Source organism: Schistocerca nitens, chromosome 11, assembly GCF_023898315.1.
Source record: "Schistocerca nitens isolate TAMUIC-IGC-003100 chromosome 11, iqSchNite1.1, whole genome shotgun sequence".
In the NCBI taxonomy this organism is placed as follows: domain Eukaryota; kingdom Metazoa; phylum Arthropoda; class Insecta; order Orthoptera; family Acrididae; genus Schistocerca; species Schistocerca nitens.
Window position 1 is genome coordinate 11,306,925 of NC_064624.1, and position 18,077 is coordinate 11,325,001.

At 40.1% G+C, this 18,077-nt stretch overlaps 1 protein-coding gene across 6 annotated transcripts in view; it reads left to right on the top strand.

Moving 5' to 3' along the window:
- The window catches only part of LOC126213465 (protein brambleberry-like), a 204,607-nt gene extending 188,930 nt beyond the window's left edge, over nucleotides 1-15,677 (top strand). For all 6 annotated transcript variants that reach the window (XM_049941241.1, XM_049941243.1, XM_049941244.1 and 3 more), the window contains one exon: nucleotides 15,461-15,677. Coding sequence is in view for 1 of the 6 variants with exons in the window: in XM_049941245.1 (XP_049797202.1) it covers nucleotides 15,461-15,482 (22 nt within the window). In the remaining 5 variants the exon portion in view is untranslated. The remainder of the gene's footprint in view (nucleotides 1-15,460) is intronic.
- The last annotated feature ends 2,400 nt before the right edge of the window (nucleotides 15,678-18,077 follow it).

Consider the following 18,077-nt stretch of genomic DNA (forward strand, 5'->3'; position numbering starts at 1 on the left):
TGATAGTTAAGGTCATCAGATTTTAAACCAGAAAAATTTGTCGTTTTGAAGGTTTCAGAGAACGGAAAGGAATTGCTAACGTCGGTGTTAGAAAACGTCTACAGTTAAATGCTATTGCAAAAATTTAGAAGAAGGGAACTATATTAATGAACATGTGCACTTCATAAACAACCTTCTGACGTGTTAGACCTATATGACGAACAAAGCTCAAATTTATATCGTTGACAGTCAGTTTGAATCTTTTCAGGACCTATTTTACAGCGAAACACCTTGGAATTTGCAAAGCAGAAATCCATGATATTAACTTAATTTACTAAGTCGAAATCGGACGAAGATTGATGTTTAAAGGCATTCTTCATATTTCGCATAAGGAATTTTTACTAGCAGTTTGCAACTCCATTAATTAAAATAGAAAATAAAAGGTTGTAGTCAGCGGGTTCTACCGTGATTCGAACTGCTATGTCTTACAGTACGAGCACTGCAACGCACAAGGGAACCTCTGAGACTATAGTCACTGCGATGTTGCCTGAGCCTCAAAACGCAACCTTAAACACACAAACAGAGGAGGTGGAGATTACTGTTTTAACGTCCCGTCGACAACGATGTCATTAGAGATGGAGCACAAGCTCGGATTAGGGAAGGATGGGGAAGGAAATCGGCCGTGCCCTTCCTAAGGAACCATCCCGGCATTTGCCTGAAGCGATTTAGGGAAATCATTGAAAACCTAAATCAGGATGGCCGGGCGCGGGATTTCACCGTCGTCCTCCCGAATGCACACACAAACAGGTGTTACTTATGAGAAGAACGCCGTTCTTGGAGTCCAGAAATTAAATATACTTTCTAATTGTGTCATCTTGCAGTGGATTATATCGTACGAGTCTTCGATGTGGAAAACGAATGTCAAGTGAATTTAGCGAGGTAACGCCGACCTACACCCGGAAGTAAATGCACTATCAGAGTGTTGACAAATACTTGCTACGACGCTGCCATTTCTCGGCTCTCTGACGAGGCAGCTCTTCAGCGAAATGCTTGCCGTGATTCTCTGATACGGTTCTTCAGAGTTATTAGTTTCAGATTTTATTTTATTTCCACTTTTCTGACAGTCTTGCATTAATCGCCTTGTAGAACAAGGTAGTCAATGTGTTTGAAACGAAGTGTTTAGTTCGATACTATTGTCTAATTTCAACTTCTCGCTGCATTTCTAATGCACGTTTTCATCTTCTAGCACATAAGGCAGTATGCCATAATAAAGAATCAGAAGTGAGTCAATACAGTACTGGTACTCCAAGAAAATTTACATCCCGAAACCCACACGGAAAAGCTCAATATCAGGTCGAGGCCTACTTCATTGGGAATCTGGACATACGAATGTGCTCTTTAAGTATGCACTTTAAATGTGCCATTTTAGTATGGTTCACCAAATTCCGATGCTTTTGAAGTATCCTATGATGTCTTGTTTCTTTTGCGACATAATGTAAGATCTTTTAATGTTTTACACGTACGAACATACGGGCTTCCTGCGTCATAGTAGCTGCCAAAGCGTGGTGGCATCTGTTATCTGGCGCACTGTGACAACTACTGAAACGAACAGGTCGCGGAAAAATATTGATAGTGCTACGGGAAGCTCGCTCTCCTCTGCAGTAGCTAATGTATTTGTGGAAAACTTTGAGGACAAGTCACTGGACTCGGCTAAAAATTTTCCTGGTACATTTGTGTGATCTATCTTAAAGTGTAACACGCGCAAAAAATATCAACATTATATGTGAAAGCTTAGCTTCTCTTGCAGCTGATTAACCTTAGAGACCAATATTACATGTGAAAGCTTTGGTTTTCTTGTAGCAACACTATGTACTTTAATTTAAAAAAATCAACTTTTCCTGTTTGTATATCCGCACTACTTAACAGTGATGTTGCTATTAGGTGACTACATCACATGTCCTGGAGTCTGAATATCCGCTCTCATCGGCTGGCGAGATCACGTCACATGAGATATGACTGGCTTATAAAAGCGCATCACAATCTCGATTACAATGGTTCGGAAAGTAACATGCGGTGTTTGGTGGAATTCAAATTTATAATTACGTAATACGAAAATATGCAGCATACATGTTGCTGCACATCAGAAATCTTTCCTAAAGGGGTTTTCTTCGCTGAGTTTAATTTACTAAAGTGCCGGGAAATTCTACGCCCGTATATAAAAACATAACCATTCAAAAGACAAAGATGATGTGACTTACCGAACGAAAGCACTGGCAGGTCGATAGACACACAAACACACACACACACACACACACACACACACACACACACACACACACAAAATTCAAGCTTTCGCAACAAACTGTTGCCTCATCAGGAAAGAGGGAAGGAGAGGGAAAGACGAAAGGATGTGGGTTTTAGGGGAGAGGATAAGGAGTCATTCCAACCCCGGGAGTGGAAAGACTTACCTTAGGGGGAAAAAAGGACGGGTATACACTCGCGCGCACACACACACACACATATCCATCCACACATATATAACTCTTTGTCTTTAAATATGTCTGCTTGTGAGATGTCTGCTTGTGTCTGCTCCCGGGATTGGAATGACTCCTTACCCTCTCCCCTAAAACCCACATCCTTTCGTCTTTCCCTCTCCTTCCCTCTTTCCTGATGAGGCAACAGTTTGTTGCGAAAGCTTGAATTTTGTGTGTGTGTTTATGTTTGTTTGTGTGTCTATCGACCTGCCAGCACTTTCGTTCGGTAAGTCGCATCATCTTTGTTTTTAGATATATTTTTCCCATGTGGAATGTTTCCCTCTATTATATTAACCATTCAAAGGGATTGATAAGTTTTACAATTCCGAGGGAAAATATACTGTCACTTAATAACGCGAAAAAGTGTGTTTTCATCTGGGAGAAAGTGTATTTTTAACCGGGAAATCCGGGATTTTTTTTTCCTTGTCCACGTATACACCCTGCTCAGTATACATAGGGTCGAAAATACATACCTTAACAGCTACAAACAATTTTTCATCTTCTGTACTGTGAAGCAAATCTCTTCTATTGAAAGCTCTTTGCTTTCCATATTTTGGGAAATGGTAATGAGGACCAAAACAAGAAAAAAAAAGTCCAGTAAACATGTGCTCTGAAATGCATATCCTAAGAGCTATGCGCATTGCTCATCTTCGCTACTTGAAATCACGACTCTTCTAATGAACAATTGCTCATAACTTTTAAGGTATGCATTTTAAAGCAAATGTTTAGTGGGCATTTTTTCTTGTTTTGGTCCATACTACTACTTCCCAAATTGCAGTAGAAGAGATTTGCTTCACAGAATCGAAGATTAAAAATTGCTCGTAACTCTTAAGGTATGCATTTTCAACCCTATGTTTACTGAGACTTTTTTGCTTCTAGTACCATGTAATTTCAACTGTATGCTTTTATGCCATTAATTGTGATACACCATGTATTTGTTGTTGTTATTATTATTATTATTATTATTATTATTATTATTATTATGTAGTATTCTGCCTAGTAGCAGGTCTGTGTCTTTGTATGGAGAATTTCTGACAAAATTTGAATTCTTCCTCGTCCTACCGTTCTTTTAATTTTCCCTTCAATGACTTTGTGTATGAACCCTCGGTGTCTAACAGTAAGTATGTGTCCAATCTAGTTGGCTTTCCTCTGAAGAGTTGTATTCAGAATGTCACTCTTCTCTTCTCAGTACATCGTTATTCATCACCTGAAGATCCGCTTGATCCTCTCCATTCTCCTCCAGACCACATTTCAAAACTCTCAAGGTTCCCCCCCCCCCCCCCCCCTTTCCCTCCCTCTCATGGTCCATGTGTCTGCTCCATACAGTGCAATGCTCCAGATATAGCACTTCACCAGTTTCTTCCTTAATTCCAAGTTTAACTTCCTGGTCAGCAGATTCCTCTTTTTATTGACTGCAGTTTTGGCCATAGCAATTCTTGTTCAAATTTTGACTGTGGGCATCCTTTGTCATCAAATTTTGCAAGTATTTGAACTTTTCACGCGCTCCAGTTCTCAATTACCGATGGTTACCCTCAAAGGTTTCTTCCTTTTTGATATATGCATAATTTTTGATTTTTCAATATTGATTTACATGCCATATTTCGTTCCAGTTTCCACCGACTGGTTCACCGTGTGTTGCAGTTGTCTTCGATTTTTAGCAAGCACCACCGTGTCATCTGCATACTTGATGGTTTTGATGACGTGTCCTCTGACACAATCAGCTTCAGGACTGTCAGGCAATTTCCTCCTGCTGTAGGATTATGTCAGGGATCTGCTGTCTTACCTCTGCTCCTCATTACAGTTGTGTATACAACCAGAAAGATCTGCAGAAAATTGCATCCTGGACATTACTGTGTGCTGAAGATACGCTATTGGCCTTTGAAGATGAGACTGACCTGCAAAGTCAACCCCAAGCCTGAAAGAACCAATAAAGGGTGTGTCAAAAATAGCTGACACATTTCAAGGCTAAATAAATTTCAGAAAAAGTATGTGACAAGTTTTGTTTCATTCTCATTTGAAAATACATGAAATGCCATTTTAGTTGCAGTAATTGCTTCTTTTTAAAAATATATCTATTAAGTGAATACCATTGTTGTGTATACACTGATGAAGGCATTAACAAAAGCTATCCATCACTAGGCTGATCATTTCTTGTGGAATGGAGTCCACATCCTGTCGAATAGTGTGTTTCAGTTGCTCATTAGTGTTACGACAATAATTGTATACCTTGGATCCGAGATAGCCGCAGAGTGAAAAATCTCGAGGGTTTAAGTCGGGTGCCCAGGCAGTCCGACTGATGTCACAGCGCAAGGAAGTTAAACGGCCGGGGAATACCTCCCTCCCCACTGTCCAGCGAGCAGTGTGGGCTGTTGCCCCATGCTGTTGATGTCATACATTGCCCCTATTGTCAATTTCATCCAGTTTGGGCCTTAAGATCTCTTAACATCTCACAATATCACTCTTCGAGTTCGCAGTCATCGTAACATTGTCTCATTCAAAGTAATGACGGGCCCCAAAAGCCAAAATCTGAAATTGCACACAACACAGTCACTTTAGGGCTACATAAATGTTGTTTGTGTAACTACCGAGGATTGTTCTCTGCCCAGTTTCAGAAATTTTTATTATTAACGGTGCCACATGTGGGATATGTAGTTGATTGACCACACACACTGCTGTGTGATTTTCCCAGTCCCTGTCTCTGTCTCTGTCTCTGTCTCTGTCCCTCAGTTCCTGTGCCAGCATCGTTTTGCAAGGATCAATTGCAGTTGGAGAATTCTTCATACACTGTGGTCTGAAAGACTAATTGCAGCAGCATGTTTGCGCGCTGAACAGCTCGGAGGTTGACGAGCGGATGCTATTAACGCTGCTTCTCATTCAGGGGTTCTTGCGGTCTGAGGTCACTCAGATTGTTTTCATTTCAGTGTGAACAGGTACGGTGTTTTGTCGACAGAGTCAAAAAGCTCTGAGTAGTGGTCACCAACTCATTGTTTTAGATGCAACAATGAAAATGCAATACTTGCCAATCCAGTTTTTTATGGCAACTGAAAGTGGCCCATTATTTTCTCTCCAATGCTCCCTCGCTGCCTTTTTTGCTCCCCACCACCATACTGCATCTACTCACCGAGCCATTACATTCGAAAGTGTTGTGAATGTCATCATCAGGATGTACGCAAAAACGGCACTCACGTAACCGACATCATGTTTACAAAGAAGTAATACTGTTACTGCAATATCATATACTTTCAGATGTGAATGAAATAAAACTTATTTTATACTACACTATGTGATCAAAAGGGTCAGACTCCTGGCTTAAAATGGCTTAAAAGTTTGTGGCGCCTTCCATCTGTAATCCTGGAATTCCATATGGTGCTGGCCCACCCTTAGCCTTGATGACAGCTTCCACTCTCATAGGCATACATTCAATCAGGTGCTGGAAGGTTCTTGGGGAACGGCAGCCCATTCTTCACGGAGTGCTGCACTGAGGAGAGGTATTGTTGTCAACCGGTGAGACCTGACACGAAGTCGGCGTTCCAAAACATTCCAAAGGTGTTATGAAGGATTCAAGTCAGGGCTCTGTGCAGGCCAGTCCATTACAGGGATGTTATTGCAGTGTAACCACTCCGCTGCAAGCCGTGCATTACGAACAGGTGCTCGATCGTGTTGAAAGATGCAGTCACCATCCCCGAATTGCTCTTCAACAGTGGGAAGCAAGAAGGTCCTTAAAACATCAATGTAGGCCTGTGCTGTGATATTGCCACGCAAAACAACAAGGTGTCAAGCTCCCTACATAAGAAACATGACCACACCATAACACTACCACCTCCGATTTTACTGTTGGCACTACACACGCTGGCAGATGACGATCACTGGGAATTCGCCATACTCGCACCCTGCCATCTGATTTCCACGTTGTGTACTGTGATTTGTCACTCCACGCAACGTTTCTCCAATGTTAACGCTCCTTACACCGAGCAAGGTGCCATTGGGAACCTACCAGTGTGATGTGTGGCTTACGACCAGCCACTCGACCCTGAAATCCAAGTTTTCTCATCCCCCCCCCCCAACTGTCACAGTACTTGCAGGACTTTATGCAGTTTGGTATTCCTGTGTCACGGTCCGGATAGATGTCTGCGTTTTACACATTACGACCCTCTTCAACTGTCGGCGGTCTTTCTAAGTCAACAGATGAGGCTGGCCTGTACGCTTTTGTGCCATACGTGTCCCTTCACGTTTCCACTTGACTGTGACGTCGGAGAGAGTGGACCTAGGGATGTTTAGGAATGTCAAAATCTTACGTACAGATGTGTGACACAAGTGACGCCCAATCACCTGACCACGTTACCACATTCGAAGTCCACGAGTTCCGCTTAGCGAAACCTCCACTTCTTTAAAGAATGCAACTCCTGTGTATGAAACAGCTTGAAACATCTGGTTACATTGTAAATGAACTACAGTGTTAAATATTTGACATCAAACATGTAAGTGGGGAAAAACTGTGCCTAATTTATAAAACAATTGCATGCTCAATAACATTTAGTGATCAAGTTAGAAATAATTTATTCCACACTAAACCTGATCGAACTACTGCACCTATTAACAGTCTACTGCCTACTGATCCGCATCGGAGATGAGGAGTCACTCGAACAAACATTAGAAAGGGGCTAGCTAGTGTGATTGAGTGGGGAGTCGGATCGTCCGAGGTCGGATTAGCGAGGTTCTACTGTATATTTATTAATAAATCGTGATTCAATTTTTAAAATAACATTTCTATTTATTACGAAACACGGAATTAAAAAGAAAAGAAATTGTCACTTCTAGAGAGATTCGAACCGACAACTGTCCGATTACCAGATTCTTCCGCTACACTCTCGGCAACCGACGGTTGTGTTAATACGATAACAGCACTAGCAAATAAAGCTTTAAGAAAGGGCCTTGTATTGGCTCAAAAAATTGGTGTCTCAGCTCTGAGCTGCAAATTCTGTAACTATATGTGTGACAAAAGTTTGGAGAGGGCAGAGCAATCGGTAATCTCTCTCGTTAACGTCCTCTCGAGACTCCTCGGCCATCGCGGTGCCTTACGTGAGCTCTGTCGGGTGCACGGATGCCCACGTGAATGACCCCCAGAGCACAGTGGAACTGCCCCCAGCTCGTCTCCGTCCCACAATACAGGTGTCGAGGCGCCGTTCCTCTGGCAGGCGGCGGATTCTTCGCACTCTCCCACTGGCATCGCGGCATGTATCGGGATTCGTCAGACCGTGCGACACTCTGCCTCTGCGCCAGTGTCCAGTGCTGACGGTCATGTGCCCATTTCGCTCGTATATGCCGTTGCCGTGGTGTCGACGTTGCCACGTGCACGGGTTGTCGGCGGCGGAGATCCGTCGCTAGGAGTGTTTGCACTGTGTGTTCAGACGCCCTTGTACTCTGCCCGTCATTATAGTCTGATGTTAGTTCTGCCACAGTTTGCCTGCTCTGTTTTACCGGTCTGCCCAGGCTACAGTGTCTGACATCTGTAATGACACTTGGCCAACCGACCCCACGACATCTCGTTACAGTTTCACCTCAGTTTTGCTACGTGTTGAAGACGTGACAAGTTGTGCAGTTTCCAGAATGCTCGTCCCGAGCCTCCTGGCCCTCACCATCTGCTCTCGATTGCACTCGGATTGCACTCCTCCCCCAGTATACAAACGGACAGCAGGCTCACTGACACTAAATGCAAAATGCGCGTGTCCGACTGTGTCATTCCCCGCAAAGTGATGCTGCTATTCTGGACGGATTTATATAGTTCGGTGATCGTAATGTTCTGGCTGACCTGTGTGCAGCCTAGATGGACAGTAAAATACCGGGTGATCAAAAAGTCAGCATAAATTTGAAAACTGAATAAATCACGGAATAATGTGGATAGAGAGGTACAAATTGACACACGTGCTTGGAATGACGTGGGGTTTTATTAGAATCAAAAAACTACAAAAGTTCAAAAAGTGTCCGACAGAGGGCACTTCATCTGGCTTCATCTGATCAGAATAGCAATAATTAGCATAACAAAGTAAGACAGAGCAAAGATGATGTTCTTTACAGGAAATGCTCAATATGTCCACCATCATTCCTCAACAATAGTTGTAGTTGAGGAATAATGTTGTGAACAGCACTGTAAAGCATGTCCGGAGTTATGGTGAGGCATTGGCGTCGGATGTTGTCTTTCGGCATCCCTAGAGATGTCGGTCGATCACAATACACTTGCGACTTAAGGTAACCCCAAAGCCTATAATCGCACGGACTGAGGTCTGGGGACCTGGGAGGCCGAGCGTGACAAAAGTGGCGGCTCAGCACACGATCATCACCAGACGACACGCATCTGTCGGAGATTTTGTCAATTTTTACCTCTCTATCTACATTATTCCGTGGTTTATTAAGTTTTCAAATTTATACTGACTTTTTGATCACACGGGATGTCTGGAAGTTTAGTTTGCATTAAGAAACAGAAGGTGGCGAAGTATTTGCATTTCATTCAAACTTCCAAGTTTCATGTCTCTTTGTTAATCACAAAAAACATTACAGGGGGTATGGAGTGGCCAACAGAGATCTGTTCCCTTGTTTCCACTTAGCATTTCGATCTTTCTTCACGGACCAGTCTTTCTCGGCTTGCGATGACGTATGTGGTTGGTGCAAAGTTCTCTGTCGTCACTCGCACAGTATACTTCTGATTATTCGGGTTAATGGCTGGGAGAAGATGGGTGAATAATCAAGATTTTTCCAACGTGTATTCTTTGTCAGAAAGATTGTCCAAATTGTGTGCATAAGTACTGCATGCCGAAGTTGACATTTTTTCACGTGGCATTTTGAATTTTTCTTGCAGCAGTAATGTCATTGTACTGAAGCTCCATCTGGCCTATATAGTCTAGAAGAGTATCAACACATTACAATGGATGATTAGGACACTGTCTTCATCCCTGTTTTCACATTCACTGTCCTTTTGTTTGTTTTGTCGTGAAGCTGTGGTCACAATTTCCGTGTCACTCATGTGAAAGCCGGGTTCACATGTGTGGATCTTCAACCGCTCATTCAAGTTTTCTTCATTGAAATAGTCAAAACTATTTACCCCTATTGCCAGATTCATTAGCTGTGCAGTTGTTATTTCTTCGTCACGGAAACCTTGAAAATCACTTTTTTCTATAGCTGAAAGAATTTTCCGTGGTCAAACTAGTTTTGTGTGTGTCTTGACTTTCTGCCAGGCATCATCATCATACATCCGATGTATGGCATCTGGAATTCTCAGCTTCTTCCAGAACTCCACCAAATCATCCTCATGAACTAGCAGTCTCAGTAGACCAACCTGGTAGCAGCATTGTACCAATGCTGTTACGGCTTGGTCCATTGTGCGATAAAAACTTAGTTTCTATGAGACCATCATCAGATATGAGATTTCTTTCATTGTGATGTGAAGGGAGTTTTACCAAGCAATAAAACAGCCTTCTGTGGCAATCCTTTCTCTCATAGAATTCATTAAAGTTTGTGGAACCAGCTTTTGAAAATTTCACTATCTATCTATCTATCTATGCTCCTTTTTGGTTGTAATAATGCACAGAGAGATCGTTAGCTGTAATATCCTTGCGTGCTCTTTCTTCCCCCCGATCACCAGCAGTTTCACTTTGTGGCTTCCAGAAGCACAAGCGGTGGACAAGATTGTAATGGAGTTCTTTAGACAACTTACATCCAGGAGCAGAGCACCCATGGTCTAGGGGTAGTGTCTTTGTTGAGTAATCAAAATGTCCTTGGTCCCAGGTTCAAATCCCACCACTGCTTACATTTTGATTAATAATCAGTATTGGCAGATGAAGACTTCTGGCATTAGAAGTCACCCTCATTCTGCAGCAAAGACATGCAACGTGTATCCACAGTACATGCCTGTAATTGAAAAAGTGTCATGATGATCTCTCCATTGGCAAAAGATTCCGGAATAGTCCCTCATTTGGATCTCCGGGAGGGGACTGCCAAGGGGGAAGTGACCATGAGAAAAAGACTGAATAATCAACGAAAGGGTAACGTTCTACGAGTCGGGAAGTGGGATGTCAGATGCTTGAACATGGTAGGAAACTAGAAAAACTGAAAAGGGAAATGCTAAGACTCAACCTAGATACAGTAAGGGTCAGTGAAGTGAAATGGAAAGAAGACAAGGATTTCTGGTCAGATGAGTATCGGGTAATGTCAACAGCAGCAGAAAATGGCGTAACTGGAGTAGGATTCGTTATGAACAGCAAGGTAGGGCAGAGAGTGAACAGTTCAGTGATAGGGTTATTCTTATCAGAATCGATAGAAAACCAACACCAACAACGATAGTTCAGGTGTACATGGTGACGTTGCAAGCTGAAGATGAAGAGACAGAGACAGTATATGAGAATATTGAAAGGGTAACACAGTATGTGAAGGGAGCTGAAAATCTAATAGTTATGGGGGACTGGAATCCAGTTGTAGGGGAAGGAGTAGAAGAAAAGGTTACAGGAGAATATGGGTTTCAGACAAGGAATGAGAGAGGAGAAAGACTACTTGAGTTCTTTAATAAATTTCAGCTAGTAATAGCAAATATTCTGTTCAAGAATCCCAAGAGGAGGAGGTATACTTGGAAAAGGCAGGTTGATGCAGAAGATTTCAGTTAAATCACAGTGAGACAGAGATCCTGAAATCAGATACTGGATTGTAAGGTGTACCCAGGAGCAGATATAGACTAAGATCACAAAGAAGTGTTGATGAGGAGTAGGCTGAAGTTCAAGACATTAATCAGGAAGAATTAATACGCAAAGAAGTGGGTTACGGAAGTACTAAGGAATGTTGAGATACGCTTGAAGTTCTCTAAGGCCATAGATACAGCAATAAGGAATAGCTCAGTAGGCAGTACCGTTGAAGAGGAATGGACATCTCTAAAAAAGGGCCATCACAAAACTTGGAAAGGAAAACGTAGGTATAAAGAAGGTAATTATGAAGAAACCATGGGTAACAGAAGAAATACTTCAATTGATCAATGAAAGGAGGAAGTACAAAGATGCTCTGGGAAACTCAGGAATACAGAATTACAAATTGCTGACAAATGAAATAAATAGGAATTGCAGGGAAGCTAAGATGAAACGGCTCCCTGAAAAATGTGAAGAAATCGAAAAAGAAATGATTGTCGAAAGGACACACTCACAATACAGGAAAATCAAAATAACCTTCGGTGACATTAAAAGCGAGGGTGGTAACATTAAGAGTGCAAAGGGAATTCCAATGTTAAATGCAGAGCAGAGATCGGATAGGTGGAAAGAATACATTGAAAGCCTATATGAGGGGGAAGATTTGTCTGATGAGATAGAAGAAGAAACAGGAGTTGATTTAGAAGAGATATGGGATCCAGTATTAGAATCAGAATTTAAAAGAGCTTTTGAAAACTTAAGCTCAAATAAGGCAGAAGGGATAAATAACATTCCATCAGAATTTCTAAAATCATTGGGGGAAGTGGCAACAAAATGACTATTCATGTTGGTGTGTAGAATGTATGAGTCTGGCGGCATACCATCTGACTTTCAGAAAAATATCATCCACACAATTCCGAAGACTGCGAGAGCTGACAAATGCGAGAATTATTTGCACAATCATGTTAACAGCTCATGCATTCAAGTTGATGACAAGAATAATGTACAGAAGAATGGAAAAGAAAATTGAGGATGTGCTAGATGACGATCAGTTTGGCTTTAGAAAAAGTAAAGGCACCAGAGAGGCAATTCTGATGTTGTATTTCATAATGGAAGCAAGACTAAAGAAAAATCAAGACACATTCATAGGATTTGTGGACCTGGAAAAACCGTTTGACAATGTAAAATGGTGCAAGATGTTCGAAATTCTGAGAAAAATATGAGTGAGCTATAGGGAGAGATGGGGTAATATACAATATGTACAGGAGCCAAGAGGGAATAATAAGAGTGGATGACCAAGAACGAAGTGCTCAGACTAAAAAGGGTGTAAGACAGAGATATAGTCTTTTGTCCCTACTAGTCAATCTGTGCATTGAAGAAGCAATGATGGAAACAAAAGAAAGGTTTAGGAGTGGAATTAGAATTCAAGGTGAAAGTATATCAGTGATACGATTTGCTGACGACATTGCTATCCTGAGGGAAAGTGAAGAAGAATTATATGATCTGCTGAATGGAATGAACAATCTAATGAGTACAGAATGTGGGTTGAGAGTAAATCGAAGAAAGATGAAAGTAATGAGAAGTAGCAGAAATGAGAACAGAGAGAAACTTGACATCATGTTTGATGGTCACGATGTAGATCAAGTTAAGGAATTCTGATACGTAGCAGTAAAATAACCAATGATGGATGGAATAAGGAGGACATCAAAAGCAGACTAGCAATGGCAAAAAGGGCATTCCTGGCCGAGAGAAGTCTATCACATATCGGCCTTAATTTGATGAAGAAATTTCTGATAATGTACGTCCGGAGTACAGCATTGTACGGCAGTGAACCATGGGCTATGGGTAAACCGGAACAGAAGAGAATGGAAGCATTTGAGATGTAGTGCTACAGACGAATATGGAAAATTAGGTGGACTGATAAGGTAAGGAATGAGGAGGTTCTGTGCATAATCAGAGAGGAAAGGAATATGTGGAAAACACTGATAAGGAGAAGGGACAGGATGATAGGACACCTGCTAAGACATGAGGGAATGACTTCCATGGTACTAGAGGGAGCTGTAGAGGGCAAAAACTGTAGAGGAAGACAGAGATTGGAATACGTCAAGCAAATAATTGAGGACGTAGGTTGCAAGTGCTACTCTGAGATGGAGAGGTTGGCACACGAGAGGAATTCATGGTGGGCCACATCAAACCAGTCAGAAGACGAATGACAACAACAAAAAATCCAGGAGTATAAACTTCGCTCTTAAAAGCAATAATTCTGGTTTGTAGGCATTTCCAATACAGATCAGTTTCGTCTGCACTGTAAATTGTCTTCCTCTACAAATTCCTGAACCTCTTGCCAGGAGTAGTCAGGTGGCACAACATTTGAACTAATCCACTCTCCGTGTCCAGTAAGTTATATGAAACTGATTAGCCATCCAGATGAGACATTAAGTTCTCTGTCAAAGCCTAGCACACTATGAAAAAATTTAACTTTTTCTGCATTTATTGTGCGCAAAACAAAGATACCTTTTCCTCATTTTTGGTTAAACCATTGCAAAAGAGCAGCATCTAATTTATCAAATGTAGGTCTCATCGTACATTTTCTTGCAGATGGTCAACAACTAGAATCACATTTCCTACAAAATCTTATATTTTTTTGCTTATTGTTTTTAATGACCCATACAGTTTGCATTCCAGTACCATAGTCAGCACCGAGTTTTGTGACAATTTCCCCCTTCTCACGTCTTCCAATTAATTCTAATTTTTGTTTTAATGTCAACACATTTATATAGCTTCTCTGTCATCTCTTTAGTTTGCTTTGTTGACATACACTGACTAACATAACAAAACTGAGTGTTTTCAATTTACATGGAATAGCCGGCTAATAGCAATAGAAACAGTACTCTGTTGTCACACACCAGTTGGTTAAAGTAAACAATCGAAAAGGCACTTATTGTCACATGGGAGGTCTTTTGTTGCTGTTTGCTGGATAAAAATATTGCAACTTTTTTGCAGGGATAAGCTGCACATGAATAATTGGAAATCTCCATATGTCTTTTCTCAGATGTTCCAGAGGAACAAAACGATGACTTCCTAGATATAACAGTGGATTTTTGTCCGAATTTTCATAGCCAAATGAAGAGTGAGAAATGGAGAAATAGAGTATCTAATTGACAAGTGTGTGGTCTAGCTAGCCAAAAAAGTAATCAGTATAATTAAGAAAAACTTAGTGATTTGAGGAAAAGTCAAAATGTTTCACTAACAGGTGCTGCTAGCTATGTGATTGAAGTGTCAAAAAATATGAAAGCACAGAATAAATTCTCTTGATCTGTATACTCTCAGGAGTTGTAGTAGTAGTAGTAGTAGTAGTAGTAGTACTAATAATATTAATAACTTACCAAACAACATTTAAATATATTATATTTCATGCTTTTTGAACAAAGCTTCAAAATAAAAATAAAAATTTGAAAAACATTCAGTGGTTTTGTGAAATGATTTGTCTTAAAGCAAGAAATAAAATAGGCTACAGAAACATTTGATGCTCGAAATTGTGTATAGCAAATGAGAATCCTAGAATTTTAATGAGTACTAGAGGATATTCATCTGGTGTATTTTGACTCATTGGTATTCTTATATCAAAAATTTATTAGCATCGTGGCTTCTGTACATTATTTTGAGCATTATTCTAAGTCATGTCTAATATTTCTCTAGTCTATTTTACTTCGTATGTTTGCCAAATCATTTCAGGAAGCATTTGAATATTTTTACCAACTTTTTTTTTTTAATTCCGTTACTAATTAACCTTGAATTTGAGTACCTCCAATTTTCCATGCAAGTTTCTGCCTCGTCTTTTCTCTTGTTCCTTAAAGCCTCTAACTTTATCGTTACCAATAATTGAATGTTACTCAAACTCTTTCCTTTCACTGTTCTTCAAATCTTTGATCAAATGACACACTGCGTTTCCTTTTAGGTCAGGACTGTTTCATGTATCCTACCGTCCTTTCCTCCTGATGAAGTAATGTTTGTTTCAATCCTGGTGAGTTTGAATGATTTTTAACTACTAATCCATCACATTTTGTGCAACTGTTAAACACAGTTACAGTTCCCTGTTTGCTGCTTTTGTTTTTGACATAAATGTTTAATTATTGTAGGCACAGCAGTTTCCCAAATTGTGAACATACCAGTTCTGTGTTCCTACTGTTGGGGAGCTGCACAATTGATGTACTCCTCCAAACAGTTGCACAGCTCAGGTGCTCCTTTACCAAGGACTATAAATTTAGAACTGATATTTTGTTACAGGGAGCGATACTTCAGTAGTTGAGTGGAATAGCGAGGCAGCTAACAATGAAGTATTTCTCAACTGGAGGACCCTAGAAATTGGAGCAGTTACATATTCTGCAAAGGGAAATTGCGGCGTTGATTTATTAACAGTTTCTGGTGCTGGTAATAGCTTTGTGTCTGCTACCTGTGTGCATTTCCTAACGTGCTCCGCAATAAAATGCATTGTAACCCCTTAGCTATAAAATATCTCTCTCTCTCACTCACTCACACACACACACACACACACACACACACACACACAGCTGTGGAAATGACCATCAAACTTGATAACTGATGATGATTAATTAAAACCAAATGACAGTTTGTGTCTGGGCATTTACATAGAGTTGACAGTGGATTTGTGTCAATGTTCTAATGTGCATGCTCCTATTCCATTCTTTACAGTCAGTCTTCAACATTTGCTGACCATGCAACAATGTATGTCAGGATTTTTAAAGAGGAATGTAGGCGGGATGTAACATTTAACCAACACGCATACAGCTGGGATTATGTAGGCCATTAAGCGAATTTTGAAATAAGTTTTGAGGCCGGTGGTTTTAACATTGAGTGCCAGTATTTTCACCTTATAGTTTGATACAAAACTTGCTGTGCATGCATGATACTTGGTTTAATATACTACCAGTGGTAATTTTTCGTTCTCAAAATTAAAACACACTATCCTGAAGCCTTGTAAGAACATTACTGTTTCCAACTATTGTTGTGACAGTGGTAGAAAATGCTTTAACAGGGCATTTGGAATCTTAATTTTACAATATTTATACTATCACTGGTGTTGGGAAAGAGTGAAGATTATGTTCTGTCTCGATCTCTCTCATTTTCTTTGATCCCAAACGAAACCATCCAGTGACTATAAAATTTGAATAACTGCATCAGATTTATCAGGCTCGAGCTTTTGACGACTTAGCTGTTGCCGTCAGGAGATATTTACGTGGGCGGAGATACTTCAGTTGGCCAATTTGTCGCGGAGATACATCACAGAACTCCCCTTTGCTAAAAGATATTACATCAAAGTCTGTGACTGAAGAGCAATGGTAATTTCATTAGATAGTGAATGACTCACTTGCGCCTCTGTTATATCTGTGATATAATTTGGCCCACTTAAGTACCTAATGGCCTACTGAAATATTTTGTGTCAGTGACAATGAGGAGAGTCACCAAAAGCTTGAGACTTATAATTCTGACACTACAAGTACTCTGTAAAACACTAATTCAAGAATTTTACTACGAAAAACTACTTTTGGCTATAAAACTTCTGCATGCAGTCTGATAGCCACTACAAATTAATGCCAGCAGGGAAGATGTCCCACTATTAAAAAACGAGAAGCTAATTATTGCTCAGTTGCAACAAGAGGTTTTGGAGACAGTATGATAAGAACTTTCCTGACCAAGATTTGTGCTGTAGTTCATGTATTTTTCTTCTTGGCAGTTCAGTTTTCTTATTACTCTCCCAAAAATACTTGTGGCATAGCTGATCATACTGGCACTGCTGGTGCTTGTGAAAATCACATTTTACTGTAGTAGTTTGTCTTTTTATAGCTTTTCAAATGCACAGCATATGGTGGGGGCTAGTACAGAAATTGCTTGGAAAAGTTTAAAGTATTAGTTTTCTTCACATGTACATTTATTTCACATTTGGATTCATTTCTTAATTTTCCTATATTTGAAACCTCGATGGTTCCTCGTATTCCCTACAGTGCAATGAATTTTAGATTTACTGAGTTGAAACACATTAGAGAAGCATATGGGTTCTCTATCATATCTGTATGATTACTTGACCACTCTCTTGGAAACCTACGTACACTAAAGCCTCACTTTTTGGAAATTTCTTCGAGTGAAGTGAGTAAAATAGATATTTAACCTATGAATATTGTGTTGTTACTTAATGCAGAAATGAAATAATGCAGCCCTGTTTGTTAAAATTTGTTGAGAAATTCATTTGTAATTCTAGGAGCTTTAAATTTATTTGCAACCCCTTTCCTGTTTCCCACACCCTCGTGCTTTTCATTTAATTTGATGACAAGGTTCTGAGCAGGCATAATGTTTACAGTTTGTCTGTGTGTCCCTTTCTCACACTTAAATTGGTTCAATTTAACAGCAGCATGCTTCCTTGTATATTAAGTGCTGTATAAAAAGGAAAGATAGTGGTATTTTAATAAAAGCTACTAGCAGAAGCTAGATTAAGTTTTCATATAGTCATTGCTCTCTATTTTGTATAACATTCTTTGCTCAAAATCAAATTTCAGTACACTAATATTAGACTATTCGCTAAATGTGAAGTGGTTGTGTTACCATCAGGAAGACACTAAATAACATTTTGTAATTGCGATCTTTTTGTACTTACTCATATACATGCTCTAAGCATTATTTAATTTACCATCTCTTACATATATTCTATGTTTGCAAACATTTTAAAAACTTTCAACATTGTCCTTACTAAAAAAACTGTTGGAAAAGACAGTTTGTCCATTTTCCGTTTCAGTAGTGTTTTATCACGTGCATTTTGCAAAATTTACCCTTGGTAATTCTGTTTGTAAATGATCTTAGTTTTAACAGTAGCAGTTGTTGCTGTAGAAGC